At 58.1% G+C, this 21,686-nt stretch overlaps 1 protein-coding gene across 17 annotated transcripts in view; it reads right to left on the reverse strand.

The window, feature by feature from the left end:
- KDM4B (lysine demethylase 4B) overlaps positions 1-21,686 on the reverse strand; it is a 134,062-nt gene that overhangs the window by 68,456 nt on the left and 43,920 nt on the right. For 13 of the 17 annotated variants that reach the window (XR_009539806.1, XM_060145491.1, XM_060145475.1 and 10 more), the window contains exons 4-6: positions 19,101-19,276; positions 18,080-18,194; positions 11,123-11,316 (exon numbers count right to left, since the gene is read on the reverse strand). Coding sequence is in view for 15 of the 17 variants with exons in the window: in XM_060145491.1 (XP_060001474.1) it covers positions 11,123-11,316; positions 18,080-18,194; positions 19,101-19,276 (485 nt within the window). In the remaining 2 variants the exon portion in view is untranslated. The remainder of the gene's footprint in view (positions 1-11,122; positions 11,317-18,079; positions 18,195-19,100; positions 19,277-21,686) is intronic. The other 4 variants (XR_009539807.1, XM_060145482.1, XM_060145490.1 and 1 more) reach the window with 1 other exon arrangement.

Raw genomic sequence — 21,686 nt, forward strand, 5'->3', positions numbered from 1 at the left:
CTCAGCCCAGCGCCTTCCCTGCCTCCATCTCGGGGGTCCCGCTGCCGCGTGCCACCCACCTGGCCCTCCATGCCCACTCGGGGGGGGAGTGGGGGGGCACACCATAAGCTCCTGCCCTGACACACGGTGTCTGCCCCGGAGTGGTTCACGCTGGGTCCAGAGCGGGCACTTGGCCAGGGTTTGAGCTGACCCATCTCCTTCTACAACCTTGAAGCCACCTTCGTCCAGCACAACCACGGTAGCAAAGCTACGGCTCACCTGCCCCCTTCCAGCCCCCTACCCCCGTACACGCAGTCAGACTACGTTTCCCAGGCTCCCGTGCTGGAAGGTGTGGCCACGTGACCTGGCGCTGGCCAATGAGATGTGGGCAGAAGCCGCGGGCCTGCCTCCCTGGCCCACCCATCAAAGTTTCAGGAACACGGCCTCCCCCTGCCCCAACTAGAGGCCTACGCCCAGGGTGACCTCGGAAGCCGTGCGCTGAAGGTGGCAGAGCCTCTGGTGGCCTGGGTCCCTGGGTTTCTGCAGCATCTCCTCCATCTCCCACAAGAACCTGCCGTCTTTGATTTCAGCTCGGCAGGGCTTCGTTCAATGATGTTTTGGGGACTCTAAGAAAAGGGTCCACCCTCTCCCACACCTGCAAGCTCAGGCCACCTTTGCCAACTGGGACGCCCCCTGTCCCCACGGGGGAGCGCCTGCCCAGGCACGCACTCCCAGAACCCGCCGCCCCTTTTGATTTGCAGGAGGACACTCCGAGGGGCAGGGCGAAGCAGTGGTCAGGAATGCGGGCTCGCACCCGTAGCCTGGGCCCAGCCCTACCACTCCCCAGCTCTGCGGTCTCAAACCACGGTCTCGCCAGTCTGGTCCCACGTGTGAAGGAGGACGGCGTGGGGCAGTGGGCGAGACCAGGAGTCACTCCAAGCATAGCCTGGCACACAAGCAGCATCGGAACGTGGCCACTGCTACCACCATGTCTTCTCACACTGTCACACTGTCACGTACAGTGACAGATTCTTACACGAGCAGCAGGCAAAAGATGACACGACGTGTGCCCCAAAGTGGAAACGGCCCAAATGTCCACCAGCAGTGAAACACGTAAACAGGTGGAGGCGTGGTCACACAGCAGAAAACGCTGCAGTGTGAAAACGGATAAACTATCACCACGCACGGCAGGGACGAATCCTCCTCGCAGACAGAGCAGAAACGCAAGAGACAAACCAGTCCGTGTGCGTGGGGTTCAAACCCAGCCAGCACTCAGCCGTGTCTCCCAGGGACACAGACACACAAAGACAACGGCCCAGAGAAGCAGTGACACGCGGGCCATCAGAAGCAGCTCTGTGGGGTGGGGGGAATGGGGCCGCAAAGGAAGGGGGGCCGGGACAGAGAACGAGGGGGTTCATTTCCCAGCAGCGTTGACTGGGGAGTCATTCGATAAACTGTATGTATGTATCCATCTTTCAGCCAAGTACAATATTTCACGTATTTTTCTGTACCACGTAACGTCTTAGGATAAAAACATTTACCGAAAAGGGAACACACCATGACAGACATAGTCCTCAGGTGCCCCTGAGGCTCACATCCCTGCTCTCAGTCATTCCAACGTCCCTCTCGGTGCTGCTGGGAGGGGATCTGGCGGTTATAATTAAGGCCCCAAATCAGCAGATCCTATAATTGGGAGGTTACTCTGGGTGGGCCTGACCTAATCTGGTGGGCCTTGGAAAGGCATCGGTCCCTAAGTCAGAGGGGCCAAGTGTGAGGGGACCCTCGGTACCAAATGGACCTTCCCCAGACCTCCGGGTACGGGTACGGGTCCGGCCCGCCGACACTCGACTCTGCCTCTGAGGCCCTAAACCGAGGCCCTGGCAGGCCCATGCCTGGGTGCTGGTCACCTCAAGCCGTCTGTCTATAGGATCAGCTATGCAGCAGCAGAGAACTAAGACTGCCCAGCTGGAGGGAGGAGCAAAGAGATCAAAACTATCTGACAGAAGGACGCCAGATCGTCCACATCTGCCCAATTTGGGTACTGGGCACTGTTCTGTTAATTATTCTCTTTCCTTTTCCGAAATTTGAAGTATTAAAAAAAAAAAGAAAGAAAGAGTACACTCCAAAGAGGACAGTACAGAAAGGGGGGAGGTGTGACTTTTCAGTAGAGACACCTGAGCAGCACGACCTCAGCCAGGGGACCGAGGTCGACACCAGCAGTGATGAGTCATGTTGACGGCAGGCACCCCGAGACAATGGACGAGATGGCCCCTCATGCGTGGTCCTCCTCCCAGCACCCAGAGCCCCAGCTGTGGGAGAAAAACACCAGACAAGTTCCCACTGAGGAAGATTCTACAAAATCTCTGACCACAGTCCTCCTCAAACCCATCAAGGGCATCGAGAACAAGGAAAGTCTGGGAACCCTCCTACACAGCTGGTGGGAATACAAACTGGTGTAGTCACTATGGAAAACAGTATGGAGGTTCCTTAAAAAACTAAAAGTAGAGCTACCATATGATCCTGCAATCCCACTCCTGGGCATATATCCAGAGAAAACTCTAATTCAAAAAGATACATGCACCCCTATGTTCATAACAGCACTATTCACAATAGCCAGGACATGGAAACAATCTGAATACCCATCAACAGATGAATGGATAAAGAAGATGTGGTACATATACACACTGGAATATTACTCAGCCATACAAAAGAATGAAATAATGTCATTTTCAGCAACATAGACGCAACTAGACATTACCATACCAAGTTAAGTAAGTCAGAAAGAGAAAGACATACCATACGCTATCACTTGTATGTGGAATCTAAAATACGACACAAATGAACTTATCTGTGAAACAAAAACAGACTCACAGACATAGAGAACAGACTGGTGGCTGCCGGGGGTGGGGGGGTGGGGCGGGGAGGGAAAGATTGGGAGTTTGGGGTTAGCAGATGCAAACTATTACATATAGAATGGATAAACAACAAGGTCTTACTGTTTAGCACAGGGAACTATATTCAATACCCTGTGATACACCATAATGGAAAAGAATATGAAAAAGAAAATATATATGTATAACTGAATCACTTTGCTGTACAGCAGAAATTAACACAACATTGTAAATCAACCATACTTCAATAAAATAAATTTTAAAAAATTAAAAAGAACAAGGAAAGTCTGAGGAACCATCACAGCCCAGAGGAGCCTGAGGAGATGGGATACCTGAATGTCACAGGGAACCTGGATGGGGTCCTGGGACAGAAGGCGACACCAGGGACAAACAAGGCAAACTGAATGAAGCAGGACCCTAGTCAACAAGAATGTACCCATAAGGTTCATTAACTGCAACAAATGTCCCAGCCTCATGTAAACTAATAAGGAGGCTGGGTGTGGGGTGCATAGGAACTCTCTGTACTGTCTTCTCAGTTTTGCTGTAAAATCTAAAACAGTTCTGAAAAATAAACTCTTTCAAAAGGAGAGAGAGGGAGTACACCACCAAAACAGTGGATAAACAGACCAGCCTGTGACAAACACAGAAGGAACAAGGAAACAGTGCACCGTTCGCACCGGGCACCCTCCGTCATGAACCCTCCCACCCCTGCTCACCAAGAAGCCAATTTCCAAATCCATCAGCTGCACCGCTGCCCGGCTGCCCAGACTCACGGCAAGGCATCAGAGCATCGGGAATATCAGCAGATCCCCCCACTCAGCCTCATCGGCTCTGGAGGAGAGCATATGGTGAGATTTTCCGTCGCAGAAGGCTGACCTTCCTCTGCCGAGCGGGATGTTAAAATCACTTTGTGTTCCCTGAACAAACACCAACTGTGCCTGTCCCCACCAGCACTGCGAGATTCAAGGAGGCAGCCTGCGGGAACGGACCCTGCTGCCTGGTGAGCGGAGCCCTTGGGGGAGCACTGGGATTCCCAGGTCCACGATCTGCCCCGAGCTGCACGCAGCACAGGTTGTCACCTGACGCAACTGTCTGGCTTTGCTGGGGCAGCACCAGGCTACTGAGTTTAGTGTGGGCGAGGCTGGCAAGAAGCAGTCAGATGTTTGGGCTGATCTGTGATTCAAGCCATGCTGTGTCATGCTGCACAAAAATCCTCTGAAGTTGCCTGTTGTCGCACCCACCAGGTTAATTAATGATGCAATCCTATCCTCATAGCCTGATGACACAATGCCCCAATTTGAGACTCCAGCATCAGGAGTTAATTTTCAAATGCCACAGCCAGCTTCCAGTTTCAGATTTCCGGCACAATCCTGACAAGCAGAAAGGCTGGGCTGTTGGCATCGGGGACGACAGTGTGGTCCCGACAAGAGCGGACCGAGGGCTCTATGAGGAGGGCGGGAAGGGGTCCCGGGGTGGGGGGGTAGTAACACGGCTGTGCTTCCCATAAGCCCCCGGGTGCTCAGGCCCTCCTGGGCACGTGCTAAACCACTTCTCCCAACGCTGCGCCAGCGTCCCCGTGCTGCTGAGCTCCAGGGTGTGTGCGCGGCTGCAAAGCCCAGCTGGAAGTGACAGCTCCCAGCAGGGGCTCTCGGTCACCTCGCAGAACGCCAGGTCTCCAGTCTTCTGGGCATGGTCCCCGGGGGTGGCGGACGGGACCCTGGAGGCCAGACTCACGAACTGCCTGAGTGAGGAGACACACTGTCCTTTCCTGACTAGATGCATGCATGTGTGCTGCCACACACACACGTGCACACTCCAGGGTGACCAAGCACCGAGGGCCCCCCGTGTCTGAGAGGGTTTCCAGGATGCGAGACTTCCGGCTCTGAAGCTAGGAAAGTTGCGCTGGTCACCCTAACGCCAAGGTCACCACGCACCCTGGAAGGAGGCAGTGGGCACACGGGTCAGGCACACAGGGAATAAACGACAAGCAGGCCTGCTGCTGTGGCCAGAGCCACCGTCAAAAGAGGTGACGGAGAAGGTGCCCCTTGCTGCCCACAGCCCTCTGCATCAAACAGTGAGTGCACAGCAAGCTCCGGACCAAGGACCCATGAGCCGGGAAGACGGGACTCGGCTGGTTGTGCTGTTTAGGACAACAGCCATCTTCTCTCAGAAGGAAGATCCTTCTGCAGAGACGCGACCACCCCCATCATAAAACCTCCGACGAGCAGCTTCAGGCAAGGCTGCGTGGACGGAGGACAGACTCCGCCAGGGATGCTGGGTCTGGTATCTCCGCAAACAGATTCAAGAAAGCTCGGGGCCTTGGACAGCACGACCCTGCCACCTTATCTGTTGTCTTTTAATAAACAGGGGTCCTGACACCTCTCTACTCTCCGGCAGTCTGCTCTCAGGAAGAGCTCTCTGCTCAAAAACATTCTTTTTGTTGCTGGATTTCTGGTCACCATGGCCCAGGAGGCAGGGCAGAGGAAGGAGTCTGCTGGTCTCCCCAGTGTGTTCACGAGGTACACCCCGAGCCTCCCTGCACCATCCCGACGGTCTCTTCCCCCGGCCCCTCTGGTGCTGCGGCCACGTGGAGCTGCTGAGCGAAGCCGCTTGGCTCAGCTGCGGCGCCTCTCCCCCCAGAGACCGAGGAGGAAAGGAGGCAGCGCCTCTATCTCACGCTGGCATCCTGTATGGGGACGGGGCGCAGTGCTGGGAAGCTAAGTACCAAAGCCAATCTGTGCAGCCGTCACACTCCTACCAATCTCCACTCCAGACGGTGCCCAGCCAGCCCTCCCGCCGCCGTGGGGCAAGGCAGGGCCGTGCCTGAGTCAGGGAATGGCCCTGCTCCCCGCTGTGCCAGGCTCTCACAAGCCACGAGGTCACCCAGGGACCTCCTCTGGGAGTCACCAGCGCTCTCCACCACGGGCCTCCGGAGCTGCTGCCTGCGGTCGCTTTGCTCGGCTCCATCAATCACCAGAATTCCCAATTCTGCCACCGGGGACAAAGCAGAGGCCCTGGTGGCCGCCCGGCATTGTGGTCCAGCAGTGCCACCTGTAGCCAGAGCCAGGGAGTCTACGGCCGGGAGGAGGGCGGGAGGCGCCTGTCCCCTGGGGCTCACTGGGGTGATTAATCAACACCCGCAGGGAGCATGTCTGGGCAGTGGGCTGAAGCCGCCTGGGGTGGGCCTTCAGGGAGGTCCCGAGGGGCCGGGAGGGCACCCATCAAGGGGGAAGGGAGCAGCCCAGCAGTCTCACCCCGCCCCCAAAGGAGCAATAGACCCCTGAATCCTGAGGCCAGCACATCCAGCCTCTCTCCCAAGCTGCAGCCAGAGGCTGCAGGGGCTGGACCACATCTGCACAACAGCTCACGCCCCTCCCGTGCCCCACGGCAGGGAGCACATGCCCTCAAACGTGCACGTGCGCGCACACACACCCATGCCCACGCACGCACACACACTCACACGCAGGCACACCTCCAGAGTACCAAGTGCAGGCTGAGATGACTGCCTGCTGGGTGTCAAGTTTCCCGGCAGCAAAAGAAAGGCTGCCCGTTCCCTCTCCTGTGAAAACCCCTGAGTGAAAATGCCGAAGAAAAACTGTAGGTGCAATGGAATCAAAAGGAGAAATTCTCAACGCACCCTGGTGCAGTGCTCAGGCTTCTTAAAGGTCAGGGAAGGAGCGAAGCTCTGGGAAAGGCTCCCCGGCCCCCTCACCAGCAGCCCCTCCACCAACTGCCCTCAGGGATCCGCCCATCACACCCCAGGACCATCCACGTGCCCTTTGTGGGAGCACAATCCCAGAGACCCTCTCCCCTGCCCCCGCCTCAGGGCACCTGACACCCAGGCCAACAGAAGCCAGAGGGCGGGAGGGGCTGGGGAAGCAGAGAGAAAACCAACTGCGGGACCTGCCTGACGGCCAAGGTCACGGCCCAGACAATCCCCGCGGGGAACACTGTCTGTCCCGTCCTGGGGCCCTCTGGTGGCACGTCCTCCACCCACCCGCATGTGGGCACACGGCAGCTGCTGCGTGTGGATACGGAGCCCTGCGTCTGGGCAACAGCGTGAAACGACCCCAGGTGGGTGTGTCACGCGCTCATCTACGGATACAGTTCCTGGTGACATGCTACCCACAGGGACCCGAAGGGGCCGTACCAGGGGTGGGTATCGAGGGAGGCCCGGCAGATGGAGCAGCCCCAGGACGGCTGACCCAGCGCCACCCACGGGCTCCAGGGGGTCCTCGGCCCTGCGGGAGGAGGCACTCTGAACCAGGCGGAGCTGCTCTGCCTGCCTCCCCAGGCCCACGACCTCCTGGCCCCGATGACCAACCGTCCGGGCCGCTGCAAGGCTGGGTCTATCTTAAATCCCCGTCTCCAAAGCGATCTGAAGCTCCCACGTGCTGCGGGTATTCTTAGCCTGGCTGCCAGAGAGCGCCGCACAATGCCGGCCTTTCGGAGCAAATGCCATGCTGTTATCGACACCGGGCTGTGCGCGTCACTCTGACACACAAATCACACCACCAAAGTAGCAACAGACCCAGAAAGGCTCCAGAAGACGCCGTAAACCTGAGTAAGTCGACACTTTCAAAAAAAAAAAGTGCTACTGAAATACCCCGGAACGGTTGTGATCAAGCTACTGCAGACGCAAGAGCACGGTGTGATTCGGGAGACAGACGTGGGAACGGATCTGCCGGAGAGCCCCGCCCCACAGGGTCCAGGGGAAGGCAGGGAGCAGGGGCACCACCTTCCCAGGCATCCTGAGTGGCTCCCTGCACCCCCAGCCCAGGGACAAGAGGACACCTCACCAGCCCCCGCACCCCACCCCTGCAGAGGTCCACGTTGACCCAAGAGGGACTGCGGCCTCCACACGACGTAAACCTCTGTGCACGGGGGCTCCCAGGGGCTACGGGGTCGCTGTGCTCCCAGAACCCCAGTCTCCTAACAGCAGGGGCCACCCGAGCAAACCAGGGGTGCAGCTCAGGGGGCAGGGGTGCTGCGGGCTGTCCTGGGGGACAGGCAAGCAAGGGGAGCAAGGTGCCGGCCCTGTCACCCAGGGGCCGCTGGCCCTCATGTTCCCAGCACCCTCTCTCTGGGGGACATTCCTCAAACGCAGTCCCACTGTATTCCATCCGCCCTCGGTCCCAGCCGCTTCTCAGAGGCCCCCAGCCGCTCACTCCTCCCTGCCCCCCCAGAGAACACACAAGGGCCCCAGTCTCCCGAGGCCTCCCCACCCCCGGGCAGGCCTGCATCTGAAAGCCCAACCTTCCTCTCCCAGCAAGTGCGGGGACCCAGCAGCGCCTGCTTGCTTACTTTTTCTTTCTTTCTTTTTTCTTAAGGAAAAGGTGGGTTTTCTCCCCTTTGTACCCCTCTGGCTGAGAGGCCCTGACCAAACCCAGGGCTAAGAGCTCCCACCGCCCAAGGGCAGCGGCTCCGTCTCCCCCTGCTGCTGCTTCCAGGGGGCCTTCAGAATATCACTGCCACTGCCGCTCAGAGGAATCTACGAAAGGATGAAAGAACCTGGGAAATTTCCAGCAGCGCACAGAGCCAAGCCAGAAGGAAGGGCGGGAGCGCCATCTAGCGGCCCTCGGGGGAGCCGCGCTGGGGCAGGACTGGGACAAGGCCACTCAGAGACCCGGGCAGACGTCCCTCCCGCCACCACCCCACCCCATGAGACATGGCCCAGGCCAGCGAGCTGGGCCCAGTAGTGTGCGCGCGCGCGCGCGCGCGCGCACACACACACACACACACACACACAGGTACCCCACACAGATATCTGACACTCGTCGCACACTGGTACCTGATCCACACAGGTACACATTTATATACACAATACAAACATATAGATACCTGACAAACACACACACAGATACATCACACACACAACACACACACAGATACCTAACAAACACACACTCACATACACACACATAGGTACCTGAGACACATATATACACACTTATACAACACACACATACATATGCTCATATGCATACTCAGACACACACACCCATGTATATACACACACACACTCATACACACTGACACACTCATTTGTATACACACATACACACACAAACACAAATATACACACAAACACACACACATATATATACGCAGAAACATACACTCACATACCCCCTCGGACACTCACACACACACACCCCCTCACATGCACGCACGCAGCCCCAGCCTGCAGATCTATCTGCACGGGGAGCCTGAAGGCCACTCACCGGCACTCAGCCCGCCAGGCCCACGGGGAGGACGCTGCTGTGCGGAGCGGTGGGCAGAGCCCCCAGGGAAGCACCCCACAGGTGTGGGCCTGGCGCAGAGCAAGGGCCCCTCCCGCCAGGCCTGGACTGGGGCCTCCATGCTGTCCCGGCCCAGCCTTGCCATGGGGAGTCAGGGGGACGGGGCGGCCACGCAGTCACTGGGGCCTCCTGGGCAGCTCGGGGATGGCACCCTGACCAGGAAACCCCTCCACTTGGTGCGCAGGACCACACTGCAGGCATGAGGCTCAGGCCTTTGTTCAACCATCATCACCAAATATACCAATCTCTCTCCAAATCTTTCCCCAAAAGCAAATACTTCCCCACCCAGAGGTTCCAATGATCAAGGGCTCACGTAAAGCCACAGAAGGCCACAAAAGGGGAGGAGTGGACTGAAAACAGGAAGCCCGTGGAATTGTAACAGGATCCCAGCAGACGCACAAAGTAGCACCACGCGAAGGCCAGGGGGTCTGCGGCCAGCAGAATAACGGCCCCAAAGATGGCCGCAGCCTAATCCCAAGACCTGTGGACATATCACCTCACGTGGCAAAGGGGACTTTGCAGGAGGGATTAAGTTAAGGTCCCTGAGACAGGGATGACCCTGGATTACCCAGGGAGCCCGGTGTCATCACAGGGTCCCTCATAAGAGGAGGCAGGAGGGTCAGAGGCAGAGAGAGACGGGAGATGCTGCGCTGCTGGCCGTGAGGATGGAGGAGGGGCCGCGAGCCAGGGATGCGGCGCCTCTAGAAGCTGGAAAAGGCGGGCACCGATGCTCCCCTGGAGCCTCCGGAAGGACCAGCCCTGCCCACGCCCGGATTTAGCCCCGTGAGGCAGTCAGCCTCCTGGCTCCAGGACTGTCAGAGAACCAATGTGAGCTGAGTTAAAGCCGCCAGATCTGCAGTCCTTTGTTACAGCAGCCCTGGGAAACTCACACGTGTCCCCAGCCTTCCCTGCCCATCTGAGTGGGAACCGCTGCCAGACAGTGGGGCAGGGGCTTCACTCGGTCCACAGCAGAGGCGAGGAGAGGGTGGTCACACAGCCGACGGCCGACAGGGAGACCTGGCTTCCCACCCGGGTCCGCTGCTCAGAGGGCCTGCTCCCGCCCCTCAGCAAAGGGCCCCAGAACGTCCCTGTTGACTTAAGGGGGTAGGGGGCCCTCCCCCGGGCCGGCAGGCACAGGCTCAGCCACGTGGGGCTCAGCTCTCTGTTGGGACAAGACAGGGGCGCCTTGGCCAGGGTCCGCCCGGGTCCCTGCTGGGTGGCCCCCCCAATACAAAGGTGAGGGTTCACTGGCTGAGCTCCTGAGCGCCTCTCTGCTCCCCTGAGCCGCGATGATTATTGTGACAACAGAACCTTCTAACAGCTGGGGAGAGGCAGGGCGATGCGAAGCCCCCAGCCCAGAAGTCTCTGCTAGAAACACAGCGAACAAAGACGGCCTCCTGCCGGGCCCCTGGCAGAAGCTGCGTGTCAGGGGAGTGCTCAGCTGGGAGATTCCAGAACACGACCGCCTTGGCAATCTGCCCCAGCCTGGGGGGCCCATTGCTCACAGAGTGCCCTGCAGGGCCCAGCATGCCCGCCCACACCCTGCAAACGGCTAACACCACCCCCCAATCTGGAGGCCAAGAGGGAGGCGAGGGGAGGCGAGGGGAGGCTCAGGCACAAGGCCGCCCACTCCCCAGGCCCGCGGCCCCAAAGCCCCCAGCACAGCGCGGCCCTGAGTGGCGTTACCGGAAGCCTGGCAGCAGCCACGTTCAGTGTAAGGTGCTCTGAGCGCAAACCACAGGCTCCGGGGATCTGTAAGCGCGTTTCTGGGGGGCGTGCGTGCCCTCAGCTAGTGGGGGCTGGGCCGGCGGAGCCCCCAACCCCGACCTCTGCCTGCCCTGCCCGACAGCCCCAGGTGCAGCCCCAGGAGCCACGACAGCCCCCACCCTCGCCCATTGGGCAGCCCCGCCTCCCTCAGCAGCGGCCGGCGGGGCTGCGGCCGCCCCTCACCAGGACTTGGGCTCCCCGAAGTGCAGGTAGTTGATGCTGTACAGGTCCATGTCCTCCGTGTGCCAGGCGAAGGTGGTCTTCCACATGCCGAAGTACAGGTAGGGGGTGTTGACGCCCTCGATGATGGTGCCGCACTCGCGCTCCACCATGTCCAGGATGGTCCGCAGGTTCCCGATGTTCCACTGGGCCACGTCCTGCATGGCGGCGAGCACACGGTCAGCCTGCCGGCCACCCCGGCCCCCAGCCTCCCCCACCGTCACTCGCCCCCAGACGCCGGCAGTGAGACACCTGTGTCATTCCCTCGGAGCCCGGGCTGCGGTGTGACCCCCTGCCCAGGGCCCAAACCGCATTCTGCCCCACACCTGCCTGCTTCCGAGCCTCGCCCACCCCAGGGGTTCAAAACCCACCCTGGGCTGCGCACACCCGACAGGCACAGGCCCCCTGCCCCGGGCCAGGCGGCCAGGCAACGCTTCCCCTGGACCCCACGTTGAGGTGTGTGTGAATCATGGGCGGGGAAGGCCTCGCTGCGGCCACGCTTGGTGGTGAATAATTCACGTGCCGGGAAGTCAGTGACACAGAGGAGGAAGAACATGCCGAGCGGGGCTCCCAGCGACGTGCCAGACAGGCCTTCCCGCACCTTCCCACAGCGGAGACGGGGACGGCACTCAGAGCCAGGCAAACGAGCGAGGGATCCCCTCCAGGGGGATCCCACCAGGCTCATCTATTCCTAACGCCACGAGCAAACAAACCCCGTCTTGTCATAAGAGCTCGTAAAACATGCTTTCATTGACTTCCAGTCCCCGGGGAAGCCTCGGGGCTGCTGAGATGCTGAGTGCACCGCAGCGTTCCTTCATGCCCCAGATCCACCCAGTGCCACCCACCGCGTCCACGTTTTAGGCCCGACTTGGCAGGTCAGTCTTTGCAAGGTGAGCTGTGGCCAGAGCCCAGGACATGGAGGAGGGCCACGATCAGACCCCCACCGCGAGCATGAGAAGCCCAGGGTCGCCTCAAGTGGAAGATGCCCAAGACTGGGGGCACCAGCAACCAGTCGCCTCCCCAAAGCCCTGTCCATTTGCCACCCGCCCCCATCCAGCCCGCATGGACAGGGGACCCGGGGTCTAGACTAAGCTGGGCGATAACTCATCATGGGCCAAGGCATTCTCTGCTCTGGGCCTCAGTTTCCCCTCAGTACAAGGAGACTGTGGTACTAGGTCAGGCACGGCAAACACATGGCGCCAAAGCCCCAAATCCTCTTCCAGAACCCAGGGCAGGCTCACCCACTGAGCTTTGCCTCGGCCCCGCTGAGCTTGCACTGGGCCTTGGAGCCCTTCGCGGGGCCGTCACTACAACCGTCGGCAGCACGTGAGAGCAAACCCAGAGGTTCTCTAGGGACAAGCCTCCAATTTTTGAATTTTTATTTAAAAACAAAATTTGGGGTCCTCAAGAGAATGAGAATATAAGCCATAGACTTGGAGAAAATCTTTGTAAAACATAAACAACTGTTGTCCAAAATATACAAAGAACTCTTAAAACTCAACAATGAGAAAGCAAACAACCCACATAAACACTGGACCGAAGACCTGAACAGACACTTCACCCAAGAAGATACACTGATGGCAAATCAGCACATGAAAGATGCTCCACATCATCAGGGAAATGCACATCGAAACCACAATGAGGTACCACCACACACAGATAAGAATGGCCGAAATCCAGAACACTGACGACACCAAATGCTGGCGAGGATGTGGAGCAACAGGAACCCTCATTCATTGCTGGTGGGAATGCAAAATGCTCCAGCCACTCCGGAAGGCAGGTTACAAAACTAAACATACTCTTACCATACGCTGCAGCAATTACGCTCCTTGGTATTCACCCAAAGGAGTCGAACGTGCACACAAAAATCTGTGCACACAAAAAAATATGTGCACACAAAAAATATGTGCACACAAAAATCTGCAACGGCTGTTTACAGCAGCCTTATTCGTAATTGCCCAACCTTGGAAGCAACCAAGATGTCCTTCAGTAGGTGAACGGTTAGAATAAACCACGATATATCCAGACAATGGAATGTTATTCAGATCTAAAAAGACATGAGCTGTCAAGCCATGACAAGACACGGTAGACCCGTAAATACTGGGTTGGCCAAAAAGGTCGTTCGGGGTTTTCCATAAGATGCTACATGTGACTAAGTGGAAAAAGCCAATCTGAAAAGATTATATACTGTATGATTCCAGTTATAAGGCATTCTGGAAAAAGGCAAAACTATGGAGACAGTAAAAAGATCAGTGGCTGCCAGGGCTTGGGGGAAGTGGAGTGACGAACAGCTGGAGCACAGAGGCCTTTTAGGGCAGTGACACTATTCTGTATGACACCATAACGGCAGAGACTTGCCATTATACACCTGTCCAAAGCCATAGAAGGTATGACACCAAGAGTGAGCCTGAATGTCAACTACGGACCCTGGGATCAGAGTCGCAGACAAGGGACTCAATGTAACAAACACACGGACAAGGCATCAGTGTAGCAAACGCACAGCTCTGGTGGGGACGCTGACAGAGAGCGAGGCTGAGGGTGCAGGGGAGCAAAGCACGTGTGGGGACTCTCTGCACCCTCCTCTCGACTGCGCCGTGAATCTGAAACTGCCCTAGAAAAGATACCTATTTAAAACTAACAACAATTATTATTATCACTATTATTATTCAGGATCCCACCTAGCACCAAGACTACACAGTGGGGGAAAGAACAGTCTTTTCAATAAATAGTGTTGGAACAAATGGTTGTCCACATGAAAAAGAATGAATTTGGACTCCCTCTTCATACCATATAAAAAAACTAACTCAAAATGGATCATAGACCTAAATGTAAGAGCCAAAATTATAAAATTCTTCGAAGAAAACATAGGGGCAAATCTTCACGACCTTGGAACTGGCAAAGGATTCTTAAATAAGACACCCAAAGCACAAGAAATAAAAGAAAAAATAACAGAAAAATTGGACTTTATTAAAATAAAAACTGCCGTGCTTCAAAGAACACAACCAAGAAGGTAAAAAGACAACCCACAGAACGGGAGAAAATACTCACTAATCATTTATCAAGTGAGGGACTTGTATCCTGAATGCATGAAAGATTCTTACAACTCGATAATGAGAAGACAAATAACCCAATTAAATATGGGCAAAAGATCTGAATAGACATTTCTCCAAAGAAGATATACAAATGGTCAATCAGCACATGAAAAGACCCTCAACATCATTACCACCAGGAAATGCAAATCAAAGCTACAATGAGATACTACTTCACACACACCAGGATGGCTAAAATAAAAAATACAGAATATAACGAGTGTGGGTGAGGATATGGAAAAATCAGAGCCCTCAGGCTTGCCTGGTGGAAACGGAAAATGGGTCAACTGCTTAGGAAAAAAGTCTGGCAGGTCCTCAAAAAGTTAAACATGGGGTTACCATGTGACCTGCAATTCGCCCCTGGGTAGCTGTCCAAGAGAAATGAAAACACATGTCCACACACAGACTTGCACGTGAATATTCAGAGCAACATTATTCCTAATAGCTAAAAAGTGGAAACAAGCCAAATGTCCATCAGCTGGTGAATGGATAAAGAATATATGGTCCATCCATACAGTGGCATATTATTTGGCCATGAAAAGGAGAGAAGCACTGATACTCACTACAACGTGGGTGGACCCTGAGAACACAACGCTTGCTCAGTGAGAAAGCCAGACACAGAAGGACACACAGTGGTGATTCCATTCATGCGAAACGTCCAGAACAGGCAAATCCACAGAGACAGACAGTGGGTTCGTCATTGTCAGGGACTGAGGAGGGGGATGGGAGTGACTGCTAACGGGGATGGGGCTTCTTCTGGGGATGGTAAGAATGTTCTAAAATTGTGGTGATGGCTGCACAACTCCGTGAATATACAAAAAAACACTGAATTACACGCTTTAAATGGGCAAATTGTGTGGTATGTGAATTATATCTCAATAACGCTTAAAAAAAAACAGTAAGTATGATAATCAACAAATAAATAAAACCAATCCAATTAGCACTAACTTTCCAAAACTCTACATGGAAAAGGACAGGTCATTTGACAATCAGGCATCTGACTCCACGCCCACCTGTACATGAGCACATGAACTTCAGTTATTCCATCCCATCAGGCTGCTGGGGTCTAATTCCCTTCCAAGAAGTCACGATCCATAAACCGAGCAGCAGAGCCGCAAGCTGGGATGGGGCTGGCGGGAGGAGCTGGGCAACACCAACCCCCAGGCACCAAGGTCCACACTGTGGCCAAGTCAAGAGGACCGCTGGCCGAGGTCACAGGGCATAGCCAGCTGGGGCCACCGGTCAGACAGCCTAGATTCTAACACCTGCTTGGGACTGGACACAGAGAGTGGGACTCAGCAAGTTTCCCAGCCACGGAGCCTCGATGTCCCCACTTGGAGTTGCGGGGAAATCGCCCGGTTGCTCTAAGGACTAAACATGGTGTTTAAAGAACAGAGGCGCGGGACTTCCCTGGTGGCCCAGGGGTTAAGAATCCGCCTGAAAATGCAGGGGACACAGGTTCGAGCCCTGGTCTGGGAAGATCCCACAAGCCTTGGGGCAACGAAGCCAGTGCACCACAACTACTGAGCCTGTGCTCTAGAGCCCGCAAGCCGCAACTACTAAGCCTGCAAGCCACAACTACTGAGCCTGTGTGCTGCAACTGCTGAGCCCACATGCTGCAACTGCTGAAGCCTGCACACCTAGAGCCCGCGCTCCGCAATGAGACTCCACCGCAATGAGAAGCCCGCGCACCACAACCAAGAGTAGCCCCCGCTCGCCGCAACTAGAGAAAGCCCGTGCGCAGCAACGAAGACCCAACGCAGCCAAAAATAAATTAATTTAATTTAATTTAAAAAAAAGAACAGAGGTGCCTTCCTGCCCAGGACTGCGCCAGGCCCTGCCTGCAGAGGCCCAGGGGAAACAGCCCTCCTTGTGTTCAGAGACCAGACGTGTCCCTGGGGACACGCACAGTGGTCCTCCTGCCCGAGCAGCTTCCAGGAGGAGCCGCAAACACAATGAAACCGGAGAGGGTTGGAAGCCCAGCACTGATCCTGGGCTGCCAGGGAGGGTGGTCCAGGCCTCAGTGGCCTGGCATGGGAAATGGGGGCCCTGGAGGTTGGCCCCTCTCCCCGGGCCTGGAGGCCCTTGAAGAAAGCAGAGAAGCAGGGGGAGCAGTAGACAGGCCCCAAGAGGCCCCAGAAAGCCCTGGGGCCACAGCCCCGCCAGGCCCCCCCGTCAACCCAACCCAGGAACTTCTGCACTGGCCCAAGGGCGAGCTGGCCCACGGTGCTAAAACACACCTGTGTAACCACAAAACCTGCCACGAACAAGGTGACCAATCCTGGCATTCAGAGGTGCGTAGCCGGGAGATGGGGGAGGTGCGCCCGGGTGCGGGTGCGGGTGCCGGCGGGAGTCGACGGTTAGGGACCTGGGCTGCAGAGCGTGCAACAGGGCCTCTGGGGCCGCGTCCTCCGAGCAGGTGCAGCCCTGCTCCCAGGGGCTGCGTGCTCGCTGGGAGAAGGCCTGGCCTTGCAGGTCATCTGACCCTTTGGGATCAAGGCCAAGAGTGTGAGCTCAGGGTCCGGGACACGCCCACTGAAGGACTGCCATGCGCCCGCCAGGCCCCATGTTATTGATGGGGAAACCGAGGCCCAGGAAGGAGGAAGCAGGACAGGGGCAAACTCGGTCTGGACCCCCGGGGTGAGGGCATCTCCCTGTGGTTCTGGGGGCAGTGGGTGAGCTCACTTCGAGCTTGACCTGCATCTTCCAGGTAACAAACTAATGCCCTCGGCACCATGCACCACAAAGTGGACCCACTAACGGAAGGTCCGGGCCCAGGTCAGCTGGGCTCCGTGAAGCCGGTGAAGCGAAGCACTGGCAGCGATCCGTGCTGGGACCTGAGCGGCAGTCGTGTGTTTCCCACGCCTTTTGGGAATCACAAGCCGCCTGTTCTAACAGGCTCCTCCCCTGGGCGCCAAGGAGGGTCCCAACCCTTCTCAGGAGGGGACTTTATTCCTGCCCCCACCTCCCCGCTACCCAAGAACAGGTGGCAGCTGCCCTCAGGGGAGAAGGGCTGAGCTGACAAGAGTCTTCCCCTCAGGTGACCTTCAGAGGAACCACCGGGGGGAGCACGCAGGGAGGCAGAGGGGGCCCCCAGGGAGTGGAGAGGGCCAGATCCTAGCCCAGGGTACCCCGTGCAGGACACACCCAGGAGAGATTCAGGCTTCAGAGCTTTGAAATTAACCCCGGTAGATCCATCCCAGGGCTATCCGAGGTCCCATAAATATTTATAAATTGTCCCCCCAAAACACGATCCCACTCAAACCTCCCTCTGCTTGATGCCAGCACCCTCGGGGACCTCGGCATCAAGCCTCGACCAGGGCCTGTCTCGCCCTTGGACAGGCCGCGGGCGGCAGAGGCCCAAAGGCCGAGGAGCAGGGCCCTCCCAGCCCAGCAGAGGGACTGGACGTGAGTGGACCCAGGGGTGGCCTGGATGGCTGAGAACTCGGGCTCCCAGGTTTCCAGGAAGATGGAGTGACAGAAACTTGAGAAGAAAAGCACTCAAACAACCGAGAATTTAGAGAGGCCCCTGGGAGAAGGGACGGAACGCTCGATGTCATCTTTTTAGAACTGCGTTGTGGCCAGGCCGCTAGGTCAGCGGCCGAGCGTGGGATCAGGGGCAGGGGCAGCACTATGACCTGGCAGGGAAGCTTCTGCAAACCTCTGGCTTCTTCCTTTCATCCTGAGCTGGCACGTGCCTGCAACCAGAGCCCAAAGAGAAGGCCCCGTGGGGCGTGCCGTGTCACCCCAGCCTCCGTGGTCCAAGGTGGAGCCCACTCGCCCCCTCCACACCTCCACATCCACCGGGACGCCTAGGGGCCTCAGTACTTACGTCATCATACAAGGAGCCACTGATGTCAGCCCCATAGATGGGCGACACGAAGGTGAGGTTCTTCCAGTACTTGCGCTCCAGGTCATCGAAGTCCTGGTGCCGGGGGGTGCAGTACCTGGGGACAAACCGAGCATGTGGGGCTCAAGGCACCTGCCAGACACACCGAGGGAGGGGCTCCGCTCAGATACCCGCCCTCCCGGCAAGGGCACGGCCCCGGAGCCCACGGATGAGCTGTGGCGACTGCCAGGCGGTGAGGTGGATGGACGGCGGGGGGGCAGCCCTGCCTGGAACGGTACCCAGGGGTCCCGTCTCGCCAGCTATCAGGGCCCGGGGCCCCCAGGTCAGACCACACGCCAGGGCCACGGGAGCCGGAGGAGGGACCCGGGTTTTGACAGTTCTTGTCCTCCTACCACCCTGCAGACACCGACAGGCACCGTGGTGGCCAGGGACAGCGCATGAGGGGACAGACAACGCCTGCTCTCACAGGACGCTTGTTTGAGAGCAAAGAGACTGCCAGAGACGCACAGAAGACTTCAGCGACTGAGGGGGGCTGGGAGCTACACAGAACAGGGGGAGTGAACAGCGGTGCTGTGTGCCAGGGAGCGTGCCCGCGTGCCATGAGTGCCCACGACGCGCCTGTGAGCTCCCGGAGTGTGTGCGCATGCCCAAGTGTGCCATGGCGAACCAGGCACTTGGGGAGACGTGCCAGGAAGCCCCTCTCTGGGGAGGTGCTGTCAGAGCCGAGACGTCCTGGGGCGGGGAGGTGCTCCGGGGACAGGGGACACGGGCAGGCCCTGAAGGGCCGGCCCCGCAGCCAGCGCTGAGGGCAGCGTGAGGTGGACAGCGTGGCCCTGGGTCGGGTGAAGGTCTGGATTTTGCCCCTAAGAACCGGGGGACTGTGAACTGGGGGTGCTGAGGCCCACCCAGGGCACACAGAGCGGGCTTTGTGGGGGCTGCGTGCGCCCCGCCCTCCGCACCCCGAGCTGGCGTTTCGCCCGCCACGCCACCCAGGCCCGCGTACTTCTCGCTATTGGCCAGGCGCCGGTACTCCCCAACCGTCATGGCCTTCTTCTGGATGTTATACTGCGTGAAGAGGCCCGACTGGCCCGTCACCACCTGCTGGATGGGCGCCGGGATGACCACGTCGTCAATGTCGTCGTATGTCTGCCGTGGCTTCCACTCCTTCGGGGGGATGATCTGCGAGACGGAGCGGGAGGGTGGTCAGCGGCGCCTCCCCTGGGCTCGGCCGCTTGGGACTGGGTGAGGGGCAGGGAGAGCCTGGGGGCACCTAGCACCCCCTGTCCGTGTCACCGAGCTCCCAGGACACCCGGGGCCAGGCCTATCTGGGCACCACCCGGCAGGGTAGGGGGCTGTGCCTGCCTCTGCATGGGGCCAGGGCCTGGAGAAGTGGGAGCAGCCCCAGAGGACGTGCGCGATCACAGAGTGAGCAGATGTGGGCAGGCTGGGCTGTGTGCGCCCCTCGGCCTGGGATGCACTCGCTATGTCCCGGGGGCTCTGCTACCGCGCCCTCTGGCCACCACGTGCCCGGCTCGGGACTCCGCGCAGATGAGGCCCCAGAGCAGAGACCCTGGTGCCGCAGTGCACACTCATTCCAGCGCCCTCGCTCCAGTGACACCTACTGGGGGCGATCGCAGCTCTAGGTGGTGGGGAGACATGGGGACACAAAGGACTCAGGCGAGGGCCTGAGTCCTGACTGGAGGGCGCAGGTGATAAATCCCGGCGAGAAAAGGAAACTGTAGGACAGTAATAAGGGTAAAGCGGGGCTGGGTGAGCCGCCCAGAGGCAGGAGGTGGGGGGCGGGCAGTGGGGGGTGACAATTCCAAGTGGGAGGAGGCCTGAGAAGGTCACACTGCAGCCCCCACCGCAGCAGGCGCCACCACGCCCCTCCCCCAGCAGGTGGCGGCACCCCGGCCCACCCACCCCACCCCAGGAGGGTGCCACGGATGGGGATGGACCTCCCCCTCCACGTTTCCTCTCCACCAGTCGGGGGTGACCTCTGTGCAAGCCCCACGGGCCCAGGTGGGTGTTTGCAAGCCCCGAACCTCCTTCCAGGGCGTCCAGTGGGCCACCCACCCAACAGCTCTGGGAAAAGGAACTAAACCAACCCATTTTTGGTGCATCAGCCACGCACCCTGGGGGAGCCGAACCCTCTCCCAGCTCAGGGCCACCAGGGAAGCACACGGCGCTGAGGCCCGAGTTGGCCGACAGCTCGGGAGCGGCTAAGTCCACTCACCATCCCCAGGATCCCGCTGTCACATGGGTGCAAAGAAATGTTTTGCTTGGCGACAAAAACACTGACTCTCCAGTTCCTGCTAAAAAGGGTGCTGCCCACCCACGACTAGCACGCATGGGGGTGTCCACCCACATAAATCAGTAACAACGACAGCAGCGACGATGAGAAAGTCAGCGCTCCTCACCCGGGCAGTCCCGCCCCACGGGGAACACTGGGCCATGTCTGGGGACGTCTGTGGTTGTCAGGACTGGGGAAGCTCCTGGCATCGAGGAGGTGGGGGCAGGGAGGCTGCTCCACACCCCACAGCACCCAGGACGGCCCCCCAGAGAATGACCTAGCCCTCATGTCAGCAGTGCCAGCAGGACCCTCATTTAGAGTTAGATGGGGACGAGCCCCCTCCCAGAAGACACAGCTGTGCAGTCACAATGCCACAGGCGCCTGGCGTGACAACAGGGTGCTGGGCTCAGCCTGCCCGTCGACCGTTTTGTTAGATTCCCAGTGAGAAATCTGAGGAGTCAGGTGATGAACTAAAACACTCAAGGCTAGAAATGCAAAAAATAAAAAGGAGAGAGGGGGACTTCCCTGGTGGCACAGCGGTTAAGACTCCACGCTCCCAATGCAGGGGGCCTGGGTTCAGTCCCTGATCAGGGAACTAAGATCCCACACGCATGCTGCAACTAAGAGTTCGCAAGCCACAACTAAGGAGCCCACCTGCTGCAACTAAGACCCGGCGCAACCAAATAAATGAATATTTAAAAAAAAAAAAAAGGAAAAGGAGAAGAGGGCCCATGCCTCCAGGATACGGGATGTTCTTGCAGGGAAACGGGTTGTGGGCTGAGGGATCCGGGACCCCGAGCTGCTCTTTAACTACGTGGCTGATGCCTCCTCGTTGCAGAAAAGCCTGAGTTTCCTCCTGGGGAAAGCGCAGTGACCCTGGACCGGATCCCCCGCCCCAAGTCTGTTGGAGAAACGCCTCCCTAACCAGGCTGCGGGATGAATGGACCACTCCTCAGCCCTCCGCTCCCAGGGGCGAGCCTCGGGCTCAGTCCTGTCCCCTCGGGCTCTGCTGTGTGACATCTGGACACTGGGGAGGAGCCGGCAGATGCTCCCGACACCTGGCTCACACGTGTGAACTGCACTTTCCCAGGCACATGCTAAGCGGGTTCTGGAAAGGCGCATGAACAGAAGGCCACTGGTCTGGAACCCGAAGCTTCTGGAAAAATCCCTCGGCCTAACACCCTCAAGTCTCCGCAGAGCAGGATTTGAAAGGAGGCTCTCCAAGCAGAGGACACCTGAAGGATGTCCCCTAAAGGCCCATGAGCATCCCCACTGCGTGGCCCTGGACGGACCCTG

The sequence above is a fragment of the Lagenorhynchus albirostris genome, chromosome 3, assembly GCF_949774975.1.
Source record: "Lagenorhynchus albirostris chromosome 3, mLagAlb1.1, whole genome shotgun sequence".
NCBI lineage: Eukaryota > Metazoa > Chordata > Mammalia > Artiodactyla > Delphinidae > Lagenorhynchus > Lagenorhynchus albirostris.